The sequence below is a fragment of the Tachyglossus aculeatus genome, chromosome 2, assembly GCF_015852505.1.
Source record: "Tachyglossus aculeatus isolate mTacAcu1 chromosome 2, mTacAcu1.pri, whole genome shotgun sequence".
Classification (NCBI taxonomy): Eukaryota; Metazoa; Chordata; class Mammalia; order Monotremata; family Tachyglossidae; genus Tachyglossus; species Tachyglossus aculeatus.
Window position 1 is genome coordinate 15687897 of NC_052067.1, and position 26578 is coordinate 15714474.

Sequence of the window (26578 nt, forward strand, 5' to 3'; positions counted from 1 at the left end):
CCTGGGGACACGGGAGGGGAAGAGTCCCCCCTACCCCTTTGCTCTGCTCCTCTAATGCTAACCTTGATCTCCTCTATCTTGCTGCCAACCCCTCGCCCAAGTCCTGCCTCTGGCTTGGAACGCCCTCCCTCCTCAAATCCGACAGATAATTATTCTGCCCCGCCCCCGGCCTTCAAATCCTTTTTGAAGACCCATCTCCTCCAAGAAGTCTTCCCGGACTAGGCCCCCCTTTCCTCTTCTCCCACTCTGCGTCACCCTCACTTGCTTCCTTTGTTCTCCCCACCCTCCCAGCCCCACTGTACTTAGGTACAGATCTGTACTTCCCAAGCGCTTAGTACAGAGCTCTGCACACAGTAAGCGCTCAATAAATACGATTGATGATGATGATGATAATCTGTAATTAACTTATTTATATTAATGTCCGTCTCCCCACCTCTAGACTGTAAGTTCATTGTGGGCAGAAAATGTGTCTGTTTATTGTTGTACTGTACTCTCCCAAGTGCTTAGTACAGTCCTCCTCACAGAGTAAGCACTCAATAAATATGACTGACTGAATGAATCCCCAGCTTTATTAGCTATGAGCCAAAGAGGAATACCTTCTTTGAAGGCACTCAGTGGGCCCTCCATGACCGTGAGCTTCCCGGCATCCAAGAGCTCTAAGCCGTCCAGAGCATCGGGCGCACAGGGCAAGGTCGGCTCTCTAGAGACCTGGAATCTCGTGTAAAACCAGCTGCTTTCCCTCATCCTCTCGAAGCCCCCCTCTTTCTCTTGGAGCAGGCAAAACTCTGCAGTTGGGGAAGCAGAGGAACAGAGGCAATCAGACACGAGCTGCTTCAGGCAACCTGCAACATATCTCATCTTGATTTCTTCCGCCTCGGCGGGGGGAAGAAGAGAAGGCAGGGGAAGACTTTTCCGCTGGACATGAACCTGTGTGGCTTATTTTCATTGAAGAGCTGGGGAGAGCAGTTTAAGATGTCAGAAACCCTCATGTGCACCCCCACCTACTCATATACAGATCTGATGCTCCTGCGGAGAGCTGAGACTTCTGCATCTAATAGCTTTTTAATGGATCTAACAATCAACCTCACAACAGCACATATCTAATACATCCAGTTTCTCTGATAATGCAAGCGTTACGTTCTTGCAGATAGTCACGTAAAGGAAAACATACCTTGTGATACTTCATTCATTCATTCAGTTGTATTTATTGAGCACTTACTCTGTGCAGAGCACTGTATTAAGCACTTGGAAAGTACAATTTGGCAACATATAATAAAAATAATAATAATAATAATGGTATTTGTTAAGCGCTTACTATGAGCAAAGCACTGATCTAAGTGCTGGGGAGGTTCCAAGGTGATTCGTTCATTCATTCAATTGCATTTATTGAGCACTTACTGTGTGCAGAGCACTGTACTAAGCTCTTGGGAAGTACAAGTTGTCAACATATAGAGACGGTCTCTACCCAACAATGGGCTCCCAGTCTAGAAGGGGGAGACCGACAGCAAAACAAAACATATCAAGTGATCAGGTTGTCCCACGGGGGGCTCACAGTTTTAATCCCCATTTTACTGTTGAGGTAACTGAGGCACAGAGAAGTGAAGTGACTTGCCCAAAGTCACACAGCTGACAGTTGGTGGGGCTGGGATTTGAACCCATGACCTCTGACTCCAAAGCCTGGGCTCTTTCCACTGAGCCATGCTGCTTCAGTCTCTACCCGACAATGGGCTCACAGTCTAGAAGGGGGAGACAGACAGCAAAACGAAACAAGTAGACAGGTGTCAATACCATCAAAATAAATAGAATTATAGATATATACACATCATTAACAAAATAGAGTCATAAATATGTACAAATATACACAAGTGCTGTGGGTGGGGGAAGGGGGTAGGGCAGAGGGAGGGAGTGGGGGTGATGGGGGGAGGAGGAGCAGAGGATAAGGGAGGGCTCAGTCTGGGAAGATTTATTCATTTAATCACATTTATTGAGCGCTCGCTGTGTGCAGAGCACTGTACTAAGCACTAGGGAAAGTACAATACAACAATAAGCAAAGACATTCCCTGCCCACTCTGAGCCATACCTGCCAAGAACCATGTCACCAGCCCACAAACACAAACATTTCTGCAGCACGCTGCACCCAAATAAGCTTGCCTTGTCAGATAAACATCCCCGTGGCTCAGTGGAAAGAGCCCGGGCTTTGGAGTCAGAGGTCATGGGTTCGAATCCCAGCTCCACCACAAGTCTGCTGTGTGACCTTGGGCAAGTCACTTAACTTCTCTGAGCCTCAGGTCCCTCATCTGTAAAAATGGGGATTAAGACTGTGAGCCCCACATGGGACAACATGATCACGTTGTATCCCCCCAGCGCTTAGAACAGTGCACATAGTAAGCACTTAACAAATGCCATTATTATTATTATTATCCCCTAATTCTCAACTTTCTAACCAAATCGTGTACTGAAAACACGCTGTTTGGCAGAACTGAGTGGACTATATGTAATAGATCCGTGACTCATTTGTATGTGGTCATAAGTCATTCGGTGCTATCGCTCAGCATTGAGATGAGGATTCAAATTGCAGTCGGGATCAAAGTCAGCACACGAGGATGCAGACAGAGAGAGACAAAGTGTGTGTACGTGAGAGAGTGTGTACGTGAGAGCATGGGAGAGAGTGTGGGAGAGTGCGGGAGTGTGAGAGAGTATGTGAGGGACTTTGTGTGCATAATAATAATAATAATTATAATAATGATGGCATTTGTTAAGAGCTTACTATGTGCAAAGCACTGTTCTAAGCGCTGGGGAGGTTACAAGGTGATCAGGTTGTCCCACGGGGGGCTCACAGTCTTAATCCTCATTTGACAGATGAGGTAACTGAGGCCCAGAGAAGTGAAGTGACTTGCCCAAAGTCACCCAGCTGACAATTGGCAGAGCCGGGATTCGAACCCATGACCTCTGACTCCAAAGCCCGGGCTCTTTCCACTGAGCCACGCTGCATGGGACTGCGTGTGAGATCGTTTGCATGCAAACAAGATTATGTGTGTGTGCACGCATGCAACATTGTGTGTTTGCGTGCATGCAACGTCATCATCATCAATCGTATTTATTGAGCGCTTACTATGTGCAGAGCACTGTACTAAGCGCTTAGCACTGTACTACATATGCTCAGGCAATCTTCAGCCTCCGGCACCAAGGGCCAGCCCTCCTACGGCGGGTTATGGAGGCAAAGACTGCAGTGTGGCAGGGTGGCTTTGAGATACTCATGGTCCAGACCCCCATCGTGGGCTCACTCACGGTGTCCACTACAGTCACCCCTGGCATGCTGAATACCAATGCCCCCCTGCCGGAAAACATGCCCAGTGCTGGTTGCCAAAGGCACGACCTCCCCCGCCCCACCTTAAATGAGGAGTGGCCAGAGTAACCAGTCCTAAACGGGCAGGCCCATCCTTGAAAAATCCCCAGATCACTGAATAATAATAATAATAATAACGATGATGGTATTTGTTAAGCGCTTACTATGTGCCACACGCTGTTCTAAGCGCTGGGGTCGATACAAGGTAATCAGGTTGTCCCACGTAGGGCTCAAAGTCTTAATCCCCATTTTACAGATCAATCAATCAATCGTATTTATTGAGCGCTTACTTGTGTGCAGAGCACTGGACTAAGCGCTTGGGAAGTACAAGTTGTCAACATCTAGAGACGGTCCCTACCCAACAGTGGGCTCACAGTCTAGAAGGGGGAGACAGAGAACAGAACAAAACATATTCACAAAATAAAATAAATAGAAATAATATGTACAAGTCAAATAAATAGATATGATGAGGTAACTGAGCCACAGAGCAGTTTAGGGACTTGCCCACAGTCATCGTGGCTCAGTGGAAAGAGCACGGGCTTTGGAGCCAGAGGTCATGGGTTCGAATCCCAGCTCCACCGCATCTGCTGTGTGACCTTGGACAAGTCACTTAACTTCTCTGAGCCTCAGTTACCTCATCTGTAAAATGGGGATTAAGACTGTGAGCCCCACGTGGGACAACTTGATCACCTTGTATCTCCCCTCAGCGCTTAGAACAGTGCTCTGCACATAGTAAGCGCTTAACAAATGCCATTATTATTATTATTGTTATATAGCTGATAAGTGGCGGAGCCGGGATTAGAACCCACGCCCTCGGACTCCCAAGCCCGGGCTCTTTCCACTAAGCCATGCTGCTTCTCCATCAAAATTCTGCATCAAAATTCTACCTAACCCAAATACTCAAGACACAACCACCGGCCTCCACTTCCTTCTTGTCTAAGATGCAGAGTGGTTAGTAGATGTCCGGGGGGTGGCAGGGGGAGGTCATCTGCTCTTCTGGTCTTTCCAGGGACTGCGGAAACTAGACTGACTTTGTAGGGAGGTTGGCTTGGCACAGAAAGAATTCCATTTTCCCCCCACATCAAGCAAAAAGCAGCGTGGCTCAGTGGGAAAGAGCCCGGGCTTTGGAGTCAGAGGTCATGGGTTCAAATCCCGGCTCCGCCGATTAGCTGTGTGACTTTGGGCAAGTCACTTCACTTCTCTGGGCCTCAGTTCCCTCATCTGTAAAATGGGGATGAAGACTGTGAGCACCCCTGTAGGACAACCTGATCATCTTTATATTTATTATAAATATATATATATTATATATATAAATATATATATTATAAATATATCATATTTATTTTATTTTGTTAGTATGTTTGGTTTTGTTCTCTGTCTCCCCCTTTTAGACTGTGAGCCCACTGTTGGGTAGGGACTGTCTCTATATGTTGCCAATTTGTACTTCCCAAGCGCTTAGTACAGTGCTCTGCACATAGTAAGCGCTCAATAAATACGATTGATGATGATGATGATGATCTTGTAACCTCTCCAGCGCTTAGAACAGTGCTTTGCACATAGTAAGCGCTTAATAAATGCCATTTTTATTAAAAACTCCTGACCATCTGCTGTAAGCCACTAATCAGCTCTCTCTCCTACTCATCTCCTCTCTTCTCCCACCTCATCCCAGCTCACATTCTGTTCCTCTCAAGCCAAGCTACTCACTATGCCTCATTCTCTCCTCTCTTGCCACCAACTTCTTGCTTAGCCTTTCCTTCCTTCCTCCCTCCCTGCCTGACACTCCCCTCTCCTTAATTTCCCCAATCCACAGCTTTCCTCCTCTCCAAAGCCCTTCTGAAATCACCTCTCTCCCAGGAGGCCTTCCCTGATTGATCTCTAATCTTCCCAAGAAGCAGCGTGGCTCAGTGGAAAGAGCCCGGGCTTTGGAGTCAGAGATCATGGGTTCAAATGCCGACTCTGCCACCTGTCAGCTGTGTGACTTTGGGCAAGTCACTTCACTTCTCTGGGCCTCAGTTACCTCATCTGGAAAATGGGGATTAAAACTGTGAGCCCACCGTGGGACAACCTGATCACCTTGTAACCTCCCTAGCACTTAGAACAGTGCTTTGCACATAGTAAGCGCTTAACAAATACCATCATTATTATTATTCATTCATTCGTTCAGTCATATTTATTGAGCGCTTACTGTGTGCAGAGCACTGTACTAAGCGCTTGGGAAGTACAAGTTGGCAACATATAGAGATGGCCCCTACCCAACAACGGGCTCACAGTCTAGAAGGGGTAGACAGACAACAAAACAAAACATATTAACAAAATAAAATAAATTATTATTATTACATCCCCCACAACTCCCACTTCAGCACTTCCTTGTCATTACACTATTACTACCACATCTCTCCCAGGAGGCCTTCCCTGATTGATTTCTAATCTTCCCAAGAAGCAGCGTGGCTCAGTGGAAAGAGCCCGGGCTTTGGAGTCAGAGATCATGGGTTCAAATCCCGACTCCGCCAACTGTCAGCTGTGTGACTTTGGGCAAGTCACTTCACTTCTCTGGGCCTCAGTTAGGAGGCCTTCCCAGACTGAGCCCCCCTCTTCCTCTTCCCCTTCTCCCCCTCCGCATCCCCCGCGCCTTACCTCCTTCCCCTCCCCACAGCACCTGTATATATGTACATATGTTTGTACAGATTTACTACTCTATTTTATTTGTACATATTTATTCTATTTATTTTATTTTGTTAATATGTTTTGTTTTGTTGCCTGTCTCCCCCTTCTAGACTGTGAGCCCGCTGTTGGGTAGGGACCGTCTCTATATGTTGCCAACCTGGACTTCCCAAGCGCTTAGGACAGTGCTCTGCACACAGTAAGCGCTCAATAAATATGATTGAATGAATACATATCTTACATAGGTCTATTCTTCTTGCCTGTAATATTATTTCATTGTCCGTCTCTCCAGCTAGCTTGTAGTAAGATCCCTGAGGTCAGGAATGGGATTGACAAATACTTTTGTAATAATAATAATAATAATAATAATGGTATTTGTTAAGCACTTACTATGTGCAAAGCACTGTTCTAAGCGCTGGAGAGGTTACAAAGTCATCAGGTTGTCCCACGGGGGGCTCAAAGTCTTCATCGCCATTTTATAGATGAGGTCACTGAGGCACAGAGAACTTGCCTCTGACAGTTGGCAGAGCTGGGATTTGAACCCATGACCTCTGACTCCAAAGCCTGGGCCCTTTCCACTGAGCTACGCTGCTTCTCATGTACTTTTATGTACTCTCTTTACCCTTGGAGGATGTAAAATATAAGATCTCATTTAATTAGCCTCACCTATCCCTTCTTCATCCCTCCTGCCCCCACAGGCTTTGGGTTACAGTAACACTAGGGTAAATAATCTCAGTGGATCAATTCATTCATTCATTCAATCGTATTTATTGAGCGCTTACTGAGTGCAGAGCACTGTACAAGCACTTGGGAAGTACAAGTTGGCAACATTCCCAAGCACTTAGTACACAATGCTCTTTGCACAGTAAGCACTCAAATACTATCGACTGATCAAACAGAACTCATTTGAACAAGAATTCCTCTTGGTTTGACTATGTTCAGGATGCCAGTTTCTCCCACGTGAATTTAAATGCTCCCACTGAGTAAATTAGAAGCTCTGAAAAGCTTCGCAACTCTTTCAGGCTCCTAAAACAGCAAGTCATAATTGGTTCTCATTCATTCATTCATTCAATTGTATTTATTGAGCGCTTACTGTGTGCAGAGTACTGTACTAAGCGCTTGGGAAGTACAAGTTGGGTTCTCATTCATTCATTCACTCAATCGTATTTATTGAGCACTTACTATGCACAGAGCACTGTATTAATCAATCAATCGTATTTATTGAGTGCTTACTGTGTGCAGAGCACTGTATTAAGCGCTTGGGAAGTAGAAGTCGGCAACATACAGAGACGGTCCCTACCCAACAATGGGCTCACAGTCTAGAAGGGGGAGATAGACAACAAAACATGTAGACGGGTGTCAAAATTGTCGGAACAAATAGAAATAGAACTCAGAGAATCTGTGTCGGTATACAGCTTTGCTTGGGGCATGGAAATTCTGAAAGGAATCGATCCATGAATGGTATTTATTGAATATTTACTGTATGCAGAGCACTGTAACTAAGAGCTTGGGAGCGTACAACAGAGTTGGTAGACACATTCCCTACCCACAGGCAGGTAACATCGGTCACGTTTCCAGTTTAGTATTAAAGCCTTTTTTCTGGTCAGTGGGAGGGCCCTACTAGTTGGGGATGGGTGAGGAAGGGGAGAGGAGGAAAGCAAAGATAAAGTTGGAGCCCCTCCCTCCTCCTTGCTCACTTAAGCAGAACTCTGTTTGTACATATTCACTACTCTATTTATTTTACTTATACATATTTACTATTCTATTTATTTTATTCTGCTAATATGTTTTGTTTTGTTGTCTGTCTCCCCCGTCTAGACTGTGAGCCCGCTGTTGGGTAGGGACCGTCTCTATCTGTTGCCAACTTGTACTTCCCAAGCGCTTAGTACAGTGCTCTGCACACAGTAAGCGCTCAATAAATACGATTGAATGAATGAATGAATGAATTATAGTCTGGAGGGGGAGAAGAACAATTGTGTTTAAGAACTCCCAATCTAATGGTGAGGAGAGGGCAAACCAAGCATAAAAAGAAAGAACCACCCGTATGATAAAGGCGTAATGACGGGAAAAGTTCCATCAGAACCAACTCGGAAAACATCCAGGTCTGGGAGATGGGGAACAACCACGGAGCTGATGAAGTGGCAAACATGCCTGGAACTTGGGGGAGCCGGGGGGCTCATCAGGAAGGATGTGAGGACCCTCACCTGCCATTAGCTCGCCAACTTGTACTTCCCAAGCGCTTAGTACAGTGCTCTGCACACAGTAAGCACTCAATAAATACGATTGATTGATTGATTGATTAGCTTCTCCAGCCCCGATCTCAGGAGGCAAGGTATTTACTGTTGTAAGGGCCCCGAAAATACATCAAGCAGTTGGCTTACCTGAGTTCCTTTCCCCCCTGTACCCCAAGTGGGAGCTCAGTGGGTAAAAGCAGCATGACCTAGTGGAAAGACACAGGAGAGCTGGGTTCTAATCCTGGATCTGCCTTTTGTCTGCCGTCTGAACTTAGGCAAATCACTTCTCTGTGTCCGTTTCCTCGTTTGCAAAAAGGAGAGTTGCCTCCTAGGACTGTGAGCCCCGTGTGGGAAGGGACTGTATCTGCTCTGCATATACGGTATCTATCCCAGTGCTTAGTACATAGGAAGGATTTAACAAATGCCGCAATTATCATTATTATTGGAAGGGTGTACCACGCTTGGTTGGGCTCCAGATTGAGCTGGCTGCAACCTAGAACCAGGCAACATCTTCAAAGCCAATCCCTCAGGCAGGGGACTTACCAAACTGGCCATCCAGCTTCACGTACAGTTCGATAACACTATAGGCAATAGCTGTGAGGGCAGGGATCTCCAGGACGACACTGGAATCTCTCATCAAGTTCACACCTTCATTCACTGAAACCTGAAGGGCACATGCATGGAGGAAATTAGCCTACTTTGGCTTCAAGATTTATCGGGCTTATTTCCGCCCAACAGGCTGACCTACTGGCCCCACACATGAAATTTCCAAAGATGGAGAAACTATGAGCAAGGATAATAATAATAATGACGGTGGTATTTATTAAGGGTTTACTCTGTGCCGGGCACTGTACTAAGCGCTGGGGTGGATACGGGCACATCGGGTCCCTGTCCCCAGTGAGGCTCACATTCTCAATCCCCATTTTACAGACGAGGTAACTGAGGCACGGAGAAGTGAAATTACTTGCCGGGCCTACGCTTTATCCACTGCACCATTGGGATTGAAACTTGTCCAAGCTTGATTTTTTAATTTTTTTTCCTTCTTTCTTTCATCTGAGGAGTTCTTTAGAGAATAGAAGTGTTGTAGAGGCTGGTGGGTTAACTGCTCGTGTGATCTTTGCTGCCTGGAAAGACTTCGGTTAATGAGGCCAATGCATATATTGGATTTGAACTTGAGGAGTGCCCATTGCCACACATGTGTCTAAGGGTGATTTGTGCATGAACCTAGGAACTCTTCCACTGAATGTTTATTTAGACTACCCATTGTGCAGAAGGTTTAGGGGAAGGTGGGGTTAGGCTACAGAAAGAGAGAAAATCTTTTAGGTTGGAGAAGGCAAATTGTCTTAGAGAAGCACCGTGGCTCAGTGGAAAGAGCATGGGCTTTGGAGTCAGAGGTCATAGGTTCAAATCCCGGCTCTGCCACCTGTCAGCTGTGTGACTTTGGGCAAGCCACTTAACTTCTCTGTGTCTCCGTTACCTCATCTGTAAAATGGGATTTGAGATTGTGAGCCCCCGGTGGGACATCCTGATCACCTTGTATCCTCCCCACCGCTTAGAGCAGTGCTTTGTACATAGTAAGACAGTTACCTCATCTGTAAAATGGGGATTAAGACTGTGAGCCTCCTGTGGGCCATCCTGATCACATAGTAAGTGCTTAATGAATGCCATCATTATTATTATTATTACGCCTTGCCTGGGATTCCCTAGAAACACCAATTTCCTTCACCAGGGTTTGTAGAAGCCCTTATAAAGCCCTTAAGAAAAATCCAGATTACTTCCAGAGAGTCCATTTGAGAGCACGCTGCACAGCTACATAGCCTTAGGCTACATAGCCTAAGCTCACCTGCTGTCTCAAGAGGATGGACGAGACGCTCATTTCTCCACCCCCGTCTCCTGGACAGGTGAGCTGCGGCAAGCCCATCCACCCCACACTTGCAGGGTAGCAGAGGTCCACTGTGTGAGCCACTATTGGGTAGGGACTGTCTCTATATGTTGCCAACTTGTACTTCCCAAGCGCTTAGTACAGTGCTCTGCACACAGTAAGCGCTCAATAAATACGATTGATGATGATGATGATGAAGGGACTCAATCGGATCTTGCTGGCTCTCGGGACCAACTGGGAAGTAGCAGGCCATGGGTCTCCCGTTGTTTTAGCCGTGACCTGGGGCTCATCTGGAAAAATACCTGCTTGTACATGAAGTTTACCCTCCGTGGAGTACCGGAGGAAGGCCCTCCAGGTTTCTGGCTGAATCCTGCCTCGGGAACAGCCAGCATCCTGCCCCCGATCCCGTCCCCGGGGCGGGGAAGACGTTAGCTCTTCCCTGGCCTCTGTAGGTGAGGAGGCACTTACCCTCAGGGTTTTGCTTTGGACCCCCACTGCTCCGCCAAGCTTCTCCTCCATCTGGATGTGCTCAGACATCAGACAACTCTGCATCATCACGATCTTCTTGATCAAGATACAAGGACCTCATTTTTCCCTGTCAGCACTTGTTGTAGCAGAGAGTTCTTCAAATTGATCGTTCTGAAAGAGGAAAATGAGTGTCGATTGGCCTAAGCTCTCCCCCAGACTGCCTGCCACGTGACTCTTTTCCCAACAGGAGAAGCCCGTCTGGGAGAGGATCCTGCTGTCCCAAGCAATCCACTGCATAACGAGAAGACACGAAACAATCCATCTGGTGATGCTAAAAACCATCCTCCCTGAGGTCACCCAAAAACTCGAGACCTCTGATGCTTTTCTGTCTTTCCACCACGCAGGCACATGCTCAAAGAACTGGAAAGGGGAGGGGAGTCTTCCCAAATTGCGTTGGTTCCATAGCAGAATTGCGGTTTTCGAAGGAAAATCGGCTGGTCCTGGGCCCCACCACCCATCTGCCTCCACCATCCAGCCCTGGGTTTCTGGTGGAGGAACTGAACTCCCCCATCATCACTGAGCCCAGAGAGGAGAAGATCCAAGGAAGACGTTTCATGGAGGAGGAAGTCCGTCTGCGCGTCATTTGCTCTGAGGACAAAACAAGGGGAAATGGGCTTGTATTCCAGAGGAGGGACTTCGGTTTGAAGAGAGAAAACTTCTGATAGTGAAGTTTACTGGGGTCTGAAGCAAGTACCCGTGGCACTGGGTGGAGCCTCTTTCCCTGAAGTGCTTTTTAGAGAAGGATTTTCAACTCTGAGATGCCTTCAAAATTCATTCATTTATTCATCCATTTAATCATATTCATTGAGCGCTTACTGTGTGCAGAGCACTGTACTAAGCGCTTGGGAAGTACAAATTGGCAACTTATAGAGACAGTCCCTACCCTTCATCTAGAAGCACTGGAAAAAACTGGAACTCCCTTCTCAGCCTGAATTTCAACAGAGAGAACAGAAGAGCAGACCTATGGCTGAGTAAATGTGGAAGAATCCTGCCCCTCTCATCAGGGACAGGCCCAAGCCACAGGGACTGGTGTGCTCCCCTCTGGGAATGTTTGGGTCGCAGGGAAGCTGTTGAGAATCAGTCCTCCTAACAGGGATTCATCGCAACAGAGGGAGGGAGAGTGGCCAAGTTGGTCACAGGCGGAGGGGGCAGGGAAGGTGACAGATCCTCAGACAGAAACAGTGTTAGGAGGGGCAGAGACAGGGGCAGGATAATCGATCAATCAACTGATCGTATTTATTGAGCGCTTTCTGTGTCCAGAGCACTGTACAAGAGCTTGGGAGGGTATAATATAACAATATAACAGAGTTAGTACACATGTTCCCTGCCCACAGTGAGCTTGCGGGGGGCGGGAGGGGACACAGGTATTAATATAAATTAAGGATATGTACAGAAGTGCTGTGGGGCTGAGGGAGGGGTAATTAAAGGGAGCAAATCCAAGTGCAAGGCGATGCAGGAAGGAGTGGGAGAAGAGGACAAGAAAGCTCAGTCAGGGGAGGCTTATTGGAGGAAACGTGCCTTTAATAAGCCTTTGAAAGAGGGGAGAGTAACCCCAGCTCACCACTTGTCTGCTGTGTGACCTTGGGCGAGTCACTCAACTTCTCTGAGCCTCAGTTCCCTGATCTGTAAAATGGGGATGAAGATTGGGAGCCTTACCAGGGAAAGGGACTGTGTCCAACACGATTACCTTGTGCCTACCCCAGTGCTTAGAACAGTGCGTGGCACATAGTAAGAGCTTAACAAATACCACTATCATATGAAGAGAGAGGGCAGTCCAGGCCAGGGACAGGATGAGGGCAAGAGGTGAGTGGTGAGTTAAAAGGGATCGAGGGACAGTGAGTAGGTTGGTATTAGAGAAGCGAAAATGTGAGGGCTGTGTTCAGTGCTTAGAACAGTGCTTTGCATATAGTAAGCGCTTAATAAATGCTATCATTATTATTATTATTAACAGTGAGGTGAGGTAGGAGGGGACAAGGTGATTGAGCACTTTAAAGCCTCTGGTAAGGAGTTTCTGTTTGATAAGGAGGTGGATGGACAGCCACTGGAGGTTCTTAGAGAATGGGGAAACATGAACTGAACTCACCCCTCACATCCAAGCTGTCACCAAAACCTGCCAGTCTCAGCTCCGCAACATTGCCAAGATCCGCCCTTTCCTCTCCATCCAAACTGCTACCCTGCTCGTTTAAGCTCTCATCCTATCCCATCTGGACTACTGCATCAGCCTTCTCTCTGATCTCCCATCCTCGTGTCTCTCCCCACTTCAATCCAGACTTCATGCTGCTGCCCGGATTGTCTTTGGCCAGAAACGCTCTGGGCATGTTACTCCCCTCCTCAAAAATCTCCAGTGGCTACCAATTAATCTGTGCATCAGGCAGAAACTCCTCACCCTCGGCTTCAAGGCTGTCCATCACCTCGCCCTCTCCTACCTCACCTCCCTTCTCTCCTTCTCCAGCCCAGCCCGCACCCTCCGCTCCTCTGCTGCTAATCTCCTCACCATGCTTCGTTCTCGCCTGTCCCACCGTCGACCCCCGGCCCACATCATCCCGCTGTCCTGGAATGCCCTTCCTCTCCCCATCCACCAAGTTAGCTCTCTTCCTCCCTTCAAGGCCCTAATGAGAGCTCACCTCCTCCAGGAGGCCTTCCCAGACTGAGTCCCCTCCTTCCTCTCCCCCTCCTCCCCCTCTCCATCCCCCTGTCTTACCTCCTTCCCTTCCCCACGGCACCTGTATATATGTTTGTACATATTTATTACTCTATTTATTTTACTTGTACATATCTATTCTATTTTATTTTTTTAATATGTTTGGTTTTGTTCTCTGTTTCCCCCTTCTAGACTTGAGCCCACTGTTGGGTAGGGACTGTCTCTATACGTTGCCAACTTGTACTTCCCAAGCGCTTAGTACAGTGCTCTGCACACAGTAAGCGCTCAATAAATCCGATTGATTGACTGATTGATTTTTGGAGAAAAATTATCCGGGCGACAGAGTGGCATTTCTACTGTTCCAAAAGGCTGGGCAAAAAACTCCAGGCTGAAAAGTGGGAAGGATGGCAGAGGGAACTGAAGGACAGGGCACCTAGTAGTGGCGGGCATCTGAGAAAATATAACCAAAATGGATGAATTTCAGCAAAATATCAGGCACCCCTAACTGAAGATGTGATGAAGGCAAGAGGTTTCATTACAGGCACATGATAGCTGAAGAGAGGTGTGGCCAAGGCCTCCTAGGATTGAACTGCCAGGAACTGGATCTGGCCTAGTCAAAGCTCTCCCTCCCAAGTCCACCCATCTCCCGGTCAAGGCTGCAGGAAGGGAAGGATGACACTGCCTTCTGGTGCCTACCATGGCTCTGGAGGAAGGCGGGATGGGTCTGTTTGAAAGCCTGGAAAAGGGATCGTCACGATCCGGTCCCAAATCGGAATAGAGAAGCAGTGTGGCTCAGTGGAAAGAGCACAGATCTTGGGAGTCAGAGGTCATGGGATCTAATCCTGGCTCCGCCACCTGTCAGCTGTGTGACTTTGGGCAAGTCACTTTAACTTCTCTGTGCCTCAGCTCCCTCATCTGTAAAATGGGGATTAAGACTGTGAACCCCACGTGGGACAACCTGATTACCCTGTATACCCCCACTCCCAGCACTTAGAACAGTGCTTGGCGCATAGTAAGCGCTTAACAAATACCATCATCATCATTATTATTATTAAATCATCAGGACCAAGTCCCAGACCTTCCCCAATAAGGATCGTTTTCTCTTTCCTGTCACGGCCACACAAACAGGCATTTGATTCCAATGGGTGGAGATTAGGAAGCCAGAGCGGGTATGTCTCCTCAGCTGAAAAATGTAAGCGTTATCAACTTCGTCCCAAGGGCCCTGCTGGTGTCATTAACGCACAATTCAATCTTCCAGTTGGTTGGTTAAATTTCGCTGCCTTGGATGGAAGTTATTTTGCTGCACTCATTTCCATTTCACAGCCAAAAGCTAAAATTAAATTCCAGTATAAGAAGACAGGCCCTAAGAGTCACAGAAACAAGGCCTAGCTTCAGGAGTTACCCTACAAGTGGGGAATCGTTTTGGTTTTATCTACTTTAAAAGATGGGAAAAAAAACCAAAGAAACCCTTCAGGCTGTTTCTGGCCATTATTAAAAAAAATTCCTAAAATGCTTTCATGAAAGCTCAGGATAAACCTTCCATAAATCTGCTGTTCAAGAATTCCCCATTCTCCTGTGATCTCACACATTCATCAAGAAACCCCAATAAAATCAAGTAAAGGAATGCACCCCTCAGCAAAAAAGCACCTTTGCCTTAAAACGCTTTACTGAGATGTTTGCGATCCGATTCTTTTTGAAGCAGACATACCTACTTGGGTATCCTGCCGACATCTCAGATTAAATATGTCCAAAACTATTGTCCTTATCTCCCCACCCAAATCCTGTCCTCCCCTTGTCGTTCCCATCCCTGTAGACAACACCACATTCTCCCTGTCTCACATGCCCGTAAGCAGGGCTTTATCCTCAACTCATCTCTCTCATTCCACCCACATATTTAATGTCACCAAATCTTGTTGGTTCGACCTTCACAACATTACTAAAATCCATCCTTCCCTCTCCATCCAAACTGCTACCTTGCTGATCCAAATCCTTATCCTATCCTGCCTTAACTACTGCCTCTTCGCTGACCTCCCAGCCTCCTGTCTCTCCCCGTTCCAATCCATACTTCACCCTGCTGCACGGATCATTTATCAGAGAAGCAGCGTGGCTCAGTGGAAAGAGCACGGACTTGGAAATCAGAGGTCATGGGCTCTAATCCCGGCTCCGCCATATGTTTGTTGTGTGACTTTAGGCAAGTCACTTTACTTCTCTGAACCTCAGTTCCCTCATCTGGAAAATGGGGATTAAGACTGTGACCCCCCCGCGGTACAACCTTGATTACCTTTTATCCCCCCCCAAGTGCTTTGAACAGTGTTTGGCACATAGTAAGTGCTTAACAAATACTATTATTATCTTCTCCAAGAGGCCTTCCCTCTCTTCCCCGGCTTGTTCTCCCTTTTGCATCATCTATGCACTTGGATCTGTGACCTCTGGACATTTGATATTCCCCCCACCCCCAACCCCACAGCACTTATGTGCACAGTTTTAAATTATATATTATAAATTACTTGTTCATTCTTATGAATGTCTGTCTCCCCATCTAGACGATAACCTTTTTATGGGCAAGGATTGTGTTGCCTAATTCTGTTGTATTGTACTCTCCCAAGCAGTTAATACAGTGCTCTGCACCTACTAAGTGCTCAATAAATACCCTTGATAGATTGACTGATTGATGGCATGTTCTCTTGGCTCTCCATACTGGCATCTGATAATGAAGAAAACCATTGCATAATAAATAACCTGAGGGGATAAACCCACTGAAATCACTCATAATGGAGAACGTGCCACCTCTTTCAGGGAGGTTAAGGTCAGCTTTCTCTTTCCTTTCGTTCATTTAATCGTATTTATTGAGCACTTACTGTGTGCAGAGCACCGTACTAAGTGCTTGGGAAGTACAAGCTGGCAACATATAGAGACGGTCCCTACCCAACAACGGGCTCACAGTCTAGAAAGGTTGTAATTCTATGATCTGAGATTACAGAGAAAAATGTCTTTTAAAATAGGCAAGCTGGGCGACAACTCACCCAGAATAGAAAAATCTAATGAGGCCACAAGAATGTAGAAGACTGTAACCCTGGGGAGGGGAGGGGATGGGGGCTCGGGGGTGGTGGTGGCACTTCTGGGAGCTTCCCGGCCATTATCCAGGGCTGAGGATGGGCAGAAGGCCAGCTCCCTGCTGCTGTGGATATTGGGACAGGGGTAGACCAGGCTAGTGATTCCACCTTTTGGAAACTTTGGGCTGGATAAATCCATGGAATCAGTGCTTTAGTACAGTGTCAGTACTTAGTACGATATCTGACACATAGCAAGCACTTAACAAATATTATTATTATTTTATTTTATCTTATCTTTTATTTGATCTTTGAAAACGTATGGCATATGGTTTTTTTCTACAGCACTTTGGTGCAAGTGACCCATTTCATCTTTGCGCCTTGTAGCTATGCTGTAGGGTGAGGCAAGTGTTAGTAACCTTATTTTACAGATGAGTAAACTGAGGCCAATAGAGGTTACATGACTTGCCCAAGGTCACATAGCAGGCCAGTGGTAGAGCCAGGACTGGAACCCGGGTCTCCTGACTCCCAGAGCTGTGCTAGATTACTTGGCTCATTTCTTTGTGTAGCTCTTTTTGTGGGGGTGGAGAGGATGGGATGGGAACACACATGAGGTTGCTATTGCTCTGGAAATCTAACTTGAATTCTACTCACGGTTTACCCTATCTACTCAGTCGAGCTCTCTGTAAGAAGCAACATGGGAAAGCTCTTTCCTGGGCCACTATCACCCAAATCCAATCCAGACTGAATTTTTTTTTAAATGCTTCTCTGGTTATTTGTTCATTCAATCATATTTACTGAGCACTTACTGTTTGCAAAGCACCATACTAAGCACTAGGGAGCATACAATACAACAACAAACAGACACATTCCTGCACACAACGAGCTCACATTCTAGAGAGGGATAGCCAGAAGACCAGGCCAATGGGGAAATCTTCCTTGCCCCATGAATTTTTCCAAGCTCCATAAGACATCAAGGAAAGCAGCTGTGATCCTCTTAAATGGACAGGAATTTTTTGGGTCAGATGAGGATGAGAGTTAGGGTGAAATTTCTCTTCTCCAAGACTTCCAGTCTCGGAACAGCGGCAGAGATACCGCTCACCTGGTAGTACAATGGTTAGCCCTGTCTCTGACCACCCAGTGACAACAGGCTCCAGAATGGGGACTTTCCAACTGTGATCGTCATGGGATTCAATGAAGCGTGGAGCATAACCTGAAGGAAAAGAAAACCTGGCTATGTTTTATCTGCAGAGGTAAATGATCAGCCACCTTATCTGAATGATCTTCACCAACAGCTTTTAGGATGAGGCTGGACAGAAAGGACAAAGGTTCAACCCTTTAGAAAAGGAGCTTCACATCAAGGGCAGGGAAGCTAATGGATAACATCTCCAAGCTTAGTATAGAAGTGCTGTCCTTTGGGTCCAAGGTGACCACCGATTGCCAGACTCCATTCATGAGTCTCTAGACTGTGAGCTCGTTGTGGGCAGGAATGTGTCTGTCCGTTGTTATACGGTACTCCAAGCGCTTAGTACAGTACTTTGCACACTGTAAGCATGCAATAAATATGATTGAATTAATAAGGGTGAGGGTCTAAGAGAGGTTCTCTTGTAGGCTTTGTTCATGAATGGCGGGTCATTTTACTGCCAAGAGACAATCCAGAAGTGCCTATTCTTAATCCAGGCAAGGCCAGTTTAAAACACTTGACAAAGACAAGCTTCCATCACCCTGTCTCATTCATTCAATCATTTTTTTTTTAGTGCTTTCTGTGTGCAGAGCACTGTACTAATCTGTGCCCTCATGACTTTTGGTGATTATCCTTCCTCGATCATTATTTGACCAACTTTACATCCTCACTTAGCCCTTGAGCCCTAACCCAGGGCAGTGAGCCAACTGCAAGGCTCAGATGAGACAGAAAACTCCCCCAACTTCCCAGGGAGAAGACTCTGTGTGTGATGGGGGAGCACGGCAGGCGAAGAGGAAAGGAAGGCCCTGAGGGAAGGCAGCAATGAGCAGGTGGTTGGCCTTGGCTCTGTCAACAGCCTCTGATGGATGTTGAGACCCTGCCTCAGAGGTATCTGTTAGGGAAACTACAGTGTGGTGGACACTGGGGATTCTCTAGGAAGTCGTGACTCTCCGGCGTTATCCACTGACGAAGCAGTTCCCTCCTTTAGGCTGAAATACGTGGCTTCAGATTACATTCCTTCTACTTCACCAACACTTTGAAAGACAGTAATGCACAAAAGCTAGTTGAGGGTACAACTCATAGATAAAGGATCATCTAACCCAGGCAAGCTTTCAGGTGTGGGGCAGTCCTCAAGAAGGAGGATAGTGTTTTGCTTCCCATCCCGTGGGCTCTATCCCTCAGTGGCTGCCTTAAGACATTTTCCTCAGAAGCACCTCCACCTCCTGGGGAAGGTGGAAGGCCGCGGGCACGGGGGGTGGGGGACACGTTTTCCCAGTCACATTTTCCCAATTTTCACGTTTTCCTAGTCTGGCCTTCCCAGACTGAGCCTCTTCCTTCCTCTCCCCCTCGTCCCCCTCCCCATCCCCCCCCATCTTGCCTCCTTCCCTTCCCCACAGCACCTGTATATATGGATGTATGTTTGTACGGATTTATCACTCTATTTATTTATTTATTTTACTTGTGCATATCTATGCTATTTATTTTATTTTGTTAGTATGTTTGGTTTTGTCTGTCTGTCTCCCCCTTTTGGACTGTGAGCCCAATGTTGGGTAGGGACTGTCTCTAGATGTTGCCAATTTGTACTTCCCAAGCGCTTAGTACAGTGCTCCGCACATAGTAAGCGCTCAATAAATACGATTGATGATGATGATGATGATGATGATGATATCTATGCTATTTATTTTATTTTGTTAGTATGTTTGGTTTTGTTCTCTGTCTCCCCCTTTTAGACTGTGAGCCCACTGTTGGGTAGGGACTGTCTCTGTATGTTGCCAATTTGTACTTCCCAAACGCTTAGTACAGTGCTCTGCACATAGTAAGCGCTCAATAAATACGATTGATGATGATGATGGGGTGCCTCACAGGCCAAGGCAGCTGGAGTTTGGCAAAAACACAGTGAGTCTGCTATTTTAGAACGCTAAAATGCCCACTGCCAAAACACCCAAAGTGACCACGGTAGCTATCCCGCTCCCTGAGATCAGATAGTAAACTGCCTTTGGAACACATCATGCTGTGGCTCCCACACCATCGCCGTATTTCAGCCTGAAGTAAAGCAGCATTTTGAGGAAGGAAGGCTCAGATGAACAGGAAATCCCAGGAGAAACAGCATGGCATAGTGGATAGAGCATGGGCCTGGATGCCAGAGGACCTGGGTTCTAATCCCAGCCTGGCCACTTGTCTGTTGTGTGACCTGGGGCAAGTCCCTTAACTTCTCTGGGCCTCAGTTCCCTCATCTGTAAAATGGGGATTTAGACTGTGAGCCCCATGTGGAACATGGACTGTGTCCAACTTGATTGGTTTGTATCTACCCAGAAATTAGTACAGTGCCTAGCACACAGTAAGCACTTAAATGCTTATGGTAACAAATATCACCGAAAAAAGCCCCTAAAAAATAGGTTAGAAAGACCGGCACATTAGAAAACCCACACTCTATAATGAACCGAGACAGCCCCAAATACGCAACCTAAGTCAGACTTTGATAGTTTTCATTTCAATGTGAATTCCATGTATTAAATACAGAGCCCATCGGTCAGAGCTCCTCACAGTTTAAATGGAGCTTAGTTTCCTTTTATTCCCCCACATACATGGCTTGTGAGCTACTTGGGTTTTTCTTTCTGGCATTTTTAAATCAAGTCACGCAGCCGGGTTCCTGTTTAAAAGCACAAGAACATCATCAGTCTAATGGTTCACCCAGGCCAATGTTCTGCTCCAACAGCGGTAGCAGGATGCCTGGATGACTAGTGTGCAGGGGTGGTTGCCCACCTGGATGCCAACTTGAACAGTTAGGTATATGCAACCTAACACATACTAATCTAATCCCACTTGTCTGCCGTGTGACCTTGGGCAAGTCCCTTCACTTCTCTGGGCCTCAGTTACCTCATCTGTAAAATGGGGATTAAGACAGTGAGCCCCATGTGGGACATGCGTGAGCTGTCTGATTAGCTTGTATCAACCCCAGTGCTTAGTACAGTGCCTGGTGCATAGAAAATACTTAACAAATACTATTAAAAAAAAAACCTCCCCTCTATGAGAAACCAAGAAGAGGTGATGACACATTCCTCTGCCAACCCCATCCCAGAACAGAGCAGGATTTCTTTTCCTCCTCCTGATTTTTGAGACCTAGGGATCCTGTCCACTCCCATCCTTCGTCACCTTCCCCAGCAGAAGAAACTTCAATCCTTCTACTCCATCCTCAGAGAGATCCTAAGGGTTCGATCCTCTCTCGAGCTACATCACTCATCAGACCCTCCAAATGGACACTAAGCACTCCTCAGACTCTTTGGTTCAAAAGCAATTAAAATTATTGGAATGTTCTCCACCTCTCAGTATCCCCGCAACGTAAGACACTTTGAACCCAGACTATGGGACTTGGAGTTCAAACTCTAGACTGTAAACTCACTGTGGGCAGGGAATATGTCCAGTGACTCCGTTGTATTGTACTTTCCTGAGTGCTTAGTACAGTGTTCTGCACACAATAAGTGCTCAATAAATATGATTGATTAATAGCTCAATAATGGCTCCCAAAATTCTAGGTTCAGCTGGCTGCTGTAGGGATACTTATTGGCTGAAAAGGGCTAGGAAAAGAAATTAAAAGCCACCAGAAGGCCAAGTGTTGGACACCACAACTGTGGCTGCCTCATCTGGAAAGAACACCTCACCCCTACTTACATTACATTCCAGGTTCTTTTCAACTTTCCATGCAATGGCAGTGAGAGAAAGCATTTCTTGGAACGATAATCTTCCTTAGATAGTATATTTCTTAGCTGGAAAAGCTAAGCTGATGAAAGACAGGGATATTATGGGTAGAGCGATTACAGTGCCAAAAAGCAATCCTTGCTTAGAACTGCCAAAGGATTTTTAACCACCCACATCTTCCTAATATATAGCATTCACCTATTTAAAATTCTCCATGCCAGGACTCAGAGGGCCTATTTTGGAGGCGGACTAGGCACGTCACTGGGAAGTACTGCTCATATTCTTAGTTTTGAGGATTGAAATGACTTGCATTAGAAATGACTCCTTAGCTACATTTCCCGAAATAAAAATGCCTGGAAAAAGAAACCCTGGGAACATACAGTACTTAATTACCAGTATCAAGGCCAACCGGGTATCAAACGATCACCTTACTACCCTTCCTGTTCACGTCCCCTCTCCTGGGAGTCTATGAGCCAAGGGATGAGCAGACAATGTGAGAAAGAATTTACCGCCCATATAAAATGGCCTGGATGTTGGTTTTCAATAACCCCCACCGTGAAGATGGCAGATCATTCCCTCATTTGCAGACAAGCCCACACTGGCCATGCAAGTGAGCAGGAGGAAGTGACAGGCTGGGTAATACTTGTGCTCTGTGATTTTACAGACAACTCTTTAGCTGCATCCTCTTCCAAGGATGCTCCTCCCCAGGTAACAATAATAATAATAATAATAATGACGGCATTTGTTAAGTGCTTACTATGTGCCGGGCACTGTTCTAAGCCCCAGGGTGGATACAAGCAAATCGGGTTGGACACAGCCCCTACCCCATGTGGGGCTCACAGTCTCAATCCATATTTTACATATGAGGTTACTGAGGCACGGAGTGAAGTGACTTGCCCAAGGTCACACAGCAGACAAGTGGTAGAGATGGGACTAGAACCCATGACCTTCTGACTCTGAGGCCCTTGTTCTATCCACTATGCCATGCTGCAGATCACTCTCCCATTTCCTCTAAAGCCAATTCTTTTGCAGACCTGTGACATATTTTCTCTGGGCCTCTTTGTGTGTTTCCAAACACGCTCTTTATTGGTATCTGTCCATACACTGCACTCAGTGAGTGCATTGATTCTGCTAAAGGTTCCTTATGGAATTCAACTAAAATCCACATTCCATGTCAATCCTGTTTGGCCATTAAAGCTTTTAACAACGATAAAAGCAGTAGGAGGTATATGATAGGTAAAGCACTTACTGAAAACAAGAAGATGGGAGATGATAAACATTTCCCTCTAGTTTCACAAACTAAACACAGGCCTCTCCTGGGAAGCCCCTCAAACACTTCATTCCTCCATCAGAAAAACCCATATGCCTAGAGTCCCACTGGCTAAATTCTGGGTTTTGTTACTTTAGGAATTAATTCTTCCAGATGCTTGAAAGGCATTTGTTTTCATCAAGCCCTCAGCATGAAAAAACAAGAAACTTTCAAGACAGGTCATCTGGATAGGCTGATTAGAAGACAAACAAACAAACAAAAAAACACATCTGAAGATGTCTTAAAACGATTCCTAAACTGTAGCAGTTAGGTAAACAAAAACCCAGAGGAATCCAGGATTTATTTTGGGTTTTTTTTTTTCCCCAACGGCATTTGTAAAGCGCCTACTAAGTGCCAGGTACTGTACTACACACTGGGGTAGATACCAGATACTTAGGTTGGACACGGTACCTGCCCCACATAGGGCTCATAGTCTTAATCCCCATTTTATTGAGCGCAAAGGTAAGTAATCTGCCCAAGGTCACACAGCAGGTAAATGGCAGAGCTGAGACTAGAACCCAGGTCCTCTGACTTGCAAGCCCATGCTTGTTCCACGTTGCTTTTCTGTGTTCCTCAGAAAGTTTAAAAATCAGCAATCATAAGGTCCAGTGAAAAGTCTTCCAAGCCCTGCACCAGTGGCGCTTGGCGCTCAGAGGTCGGTGGAATGCCTGGGGCTGCCCTTTCCTCTCCATCCAAACTGCTGTCTTCTTGTTTTGATCTCTCATCCTATCCGGACTGGATTACTGCATCAGCATCCTTTCTGATCTCCCATCCTCCTGTCTCTCCCCACTTCAGGCTATACTTCAAACTGCTGCCCAGATCATCTTTGTGCAGGAAACGCTCTGGGCATGTTACTCCCCTCCTCGAAAATCTCCAGTGGTTGCCTATCAACCTTCGCATGAGGCAAAAATTCTTCACTATTGGCTTCAAAGTCGTCCATCACCTTGCCCCCTCCTCCCCCCCCCGCTCTATCCCCTTCCCCACCCCCCAGCACTTGTGTTTATTTGTACATATTTATTATTCTATTTATTTTATTAATGATGTGTATATATCTATAATTCTATTTATCTGTTTTAATGCTATTGATGCCTGTCTACTTGTTTTGTTTTATTGTCTGTCTCCCCCTTCTAGACTGTGAGCCCACTGTTGGGTAGGGACTGTCTCTATATGTTGCCAACTTGTACTTCCCAAGCACTTAGTACAGTGCTCTGCACACAGTAAGTGCTCAATAAATACAACTGATTGATTGATTGATTGTGAGCCTGTTGTTTGGTAGGGATTGTCTCTGTCTGTTACCGAATTGTACTTTAATAATAATAATAATGATGGCATTTATTAAGCGCTTACTATGTGCAAAGCACTGTTGTAAGCGCTGGGGAGGTTACAAGGTGATCAGATTGTCCCACGGCGGGCTCACAGTCTTCATCCCTATTTTACAGATGAGGGAACTGAGGCACAGAGAAGTGAAGTGACTTGCCCAAAGTCACACAGCTGACAATTGGTGGAGTCGGGATTTGAACCCCTGACTTCTGACTCCAAAGCCCATGCTCTTTTCCACTGAGCCACTCTGCTTCTTTCCAAGCGCTTAGTATAGTCTCCTGCACACAGGTGCTCAATAAATACGATTGAATGAATGACTGAATGAGGGATTTCTTACCTTCCCAAGGCATTCTTGATCAGCTGCTGCAAATCCACCTCTTGCTTCTTCAGGGCGCCAAACGAAAGCTTGCTCTTCACACGGCCTTTACCTCCGGCCCGGAGGGTCACTGTCCCGAGGGAGCTTTCAACGTTGCCGCTCACCTTGTCGTCAAAGGTGCCCTCGTATTTCACAAAGTCTGACTCCACCACCACTGGAAAAAACAGTCACAGGGATGCCTCTATTCCAGCCCTGGACCCGCGCACGCTATAATTACAGGCTAGAAAATTAGTCAAAGCAATGCCTTATTCAAGCCTGAACATAGGCACACCCAAGAGCAGAGGGAGAGGAGACCCAGTACGACCTGCTTCTCGCCACAACTAGCCCGTGGCATGGGTTGAATCGGGCCAGAAAAAAACCTGCGTCAAACCGAAGTGGGCCTGACCTCGTGTCCGGAAATCTGCGTAGTTTGGGTGTTTACCCTTGTCTGAGGAATCATCAGAGAGGAAGCAGTGTCAATCAATCAATCAATCATGTCCCACAGCTACAGGGGAATGGGGAGGAAGGGCAGAAAGCTATGGGAACTCAAGAGGCTGCCCAGGTCCTCTTGAGCACAATTGAGCTTGCCTTGGGGCCCATCCGGTAGCCTTGGGGCTCCTGGGCATAATCCTAAACTTGAGTCCCTCATCTCGCACTGAGAACAGTCAAAAAATCATGGAAAGAGCACAGCAATGGGCATCAAGGGAGCCAGCTTCTAGTCCGAGCTTCGCCACTTGCTGGCTGTGTGACTTTGGGCCAATTGTAACTTCTCTCTGCTTCAGTCTGTCATCAGCAAAATGGAGATAAGATACCTACTCTCCCTCTCTATTAGTATATGAGCCTCATGTGGGATAAAGACTGTCTCAATCTGATTGTCTTGGATCTACCTTAGTGCTCAGTATAGAAATTGGGACACTCTATGTGCTTAATAAATACCACCATGATCAAGGTTGAGACCTTAGGTCTGAGCTTCCTTTGCCTCTCTATATGACTCTTTTTTCTCCATCTCCCACACACCAAATAACTGAGGCTTGGTCTGTGTAAACTTGTTGTGGGCAGGGAATGTATCTACCGACTCTTATTGTTATATTGTACTCTCCCACGTTCTTAGTACAGTGCTCTGCACACAGTAAACTTGCAATAAATTTACTGTGAGCCCCCCAGGAGACAAGCTGATTGCTTTATAACCTCCCCAGCACTTAGAACAATGCTTTGCACATACTAAGTGCTTAATAAATGCCATTATTATTATTAATAAATATAACTGACTGACCAGCTCCATCATTACACTTTTTAAAAATTCAATAGGAAGTATAATAAGAAATGATAGTGGGAAACTATCAAGCAATGCCTAAGAGATGAAAAACAGCTAAAATAATCTGGAAACCCAACAAACCCATTCTAGAGGGGAGAAGATCCCAAGGGAGACTAAATATGGATCCTAAGCAATCAGAGTAATGATGCAGGAAAGGAAATGGAAAAAAATGAACAGATAGGAAGATGAAGGAAAGAGAGGTGGACGTAACCCAAGAATGGTCAAGTTGCAGAAGGGTGAGATCAAGAAGAAAGATAGAATTTAAAACCTCGTGCTATCCAATTTAAAAACAAACTCTTATCTTAGAAGAAAATGCACGGCTTCAGAATTGAGCACGCCTCTAGGAAAGGAATTTTTGGAAAGGAATTGTACTTTTCAAGCACAAGCAACAAGGAATGAAGAAACAATTGACCATTTTTACCTGGCTTCAGAGAATGGTTCCCTTCTAGGACATCATTCAGGGTGATGGCCAAAAACTGGTACCTGGGTTTCTGCCAAAACCACTGTTTCTTCTTTTTTGACACCAAGCTCAGCAGCTGCAACTTGTCAGAGTCGTTCAAATTTGACACCGAAATCAGATCACCACCGGAGTCAATCTCCCTCAGAAAGCTCCTCGTGGCTTTCGCAAACATCCTGGGAGACCACAGCGTCTCTACCCTTCGTTCCTTTTCTGGAGGCAAAAGGGAGATAGGAATTTTCTAGTTTCCATCGTCAGAGATGCTTCACCCCCCAAACCTCTGTTCACACCAAGGAAGCGCCTCCTCCCACCTTCTGAATTTCAGGATACAGAAATTGCAATTGCTCCACCGATTCTTTTTGTCACGGGATTGAGTCTGAGCCTAGAATTCTGTGGATGGTTCTAAAGAGTTCAAGCCTTAGAACCAACGGAAAATAAGCGTTTATTTCTTTCAATAATAACACTCATCAAGGCTGCGCTGAGCAAACCGAAACATCTGGTCAGGCTAATAATACGCATTAATGGAAAAACTGGTGATGTTTGGATCGCGGGAGCTGAAAAGAATCCTTTAAAACCACATAAACAAGCTTTCCTCGTGGAC

At 46.2% G+C, this 26578-nt stretch overlaps 1 protein-coding gene across 1 annotated transcript in view; it reads right to left on the minus strand.

The window, feature by feature from the left end:
- The window catches only part of GSDME (gasdermin E), a 35133-nt gene extending 8957 nt beyond the window's left edge, over positions 1 to 26176 (minus strand). The window contains 6 exon segments of the mRNA XM_038760421.1: positions 597 to 785; positions 8785 to 8905; positions 10592 to 10704; positions 10707 to 10762; positions 24188 to 24380; positions 25942 to 26176. Of these exon segments, the coding sequence (XP_038616349.1) occupies positions 597 to 785; positions 8785 to 8905; positions 10592 to 10704; positions 10707 to 10762; positions 24188 to 24380; positions 25942 to 26152 (883 nt within the window). The 5' untranslated portion in view covers positions 26153 to 26176.
- Positions 26177 to 26578: the final 402 nt, after the last annotated feature.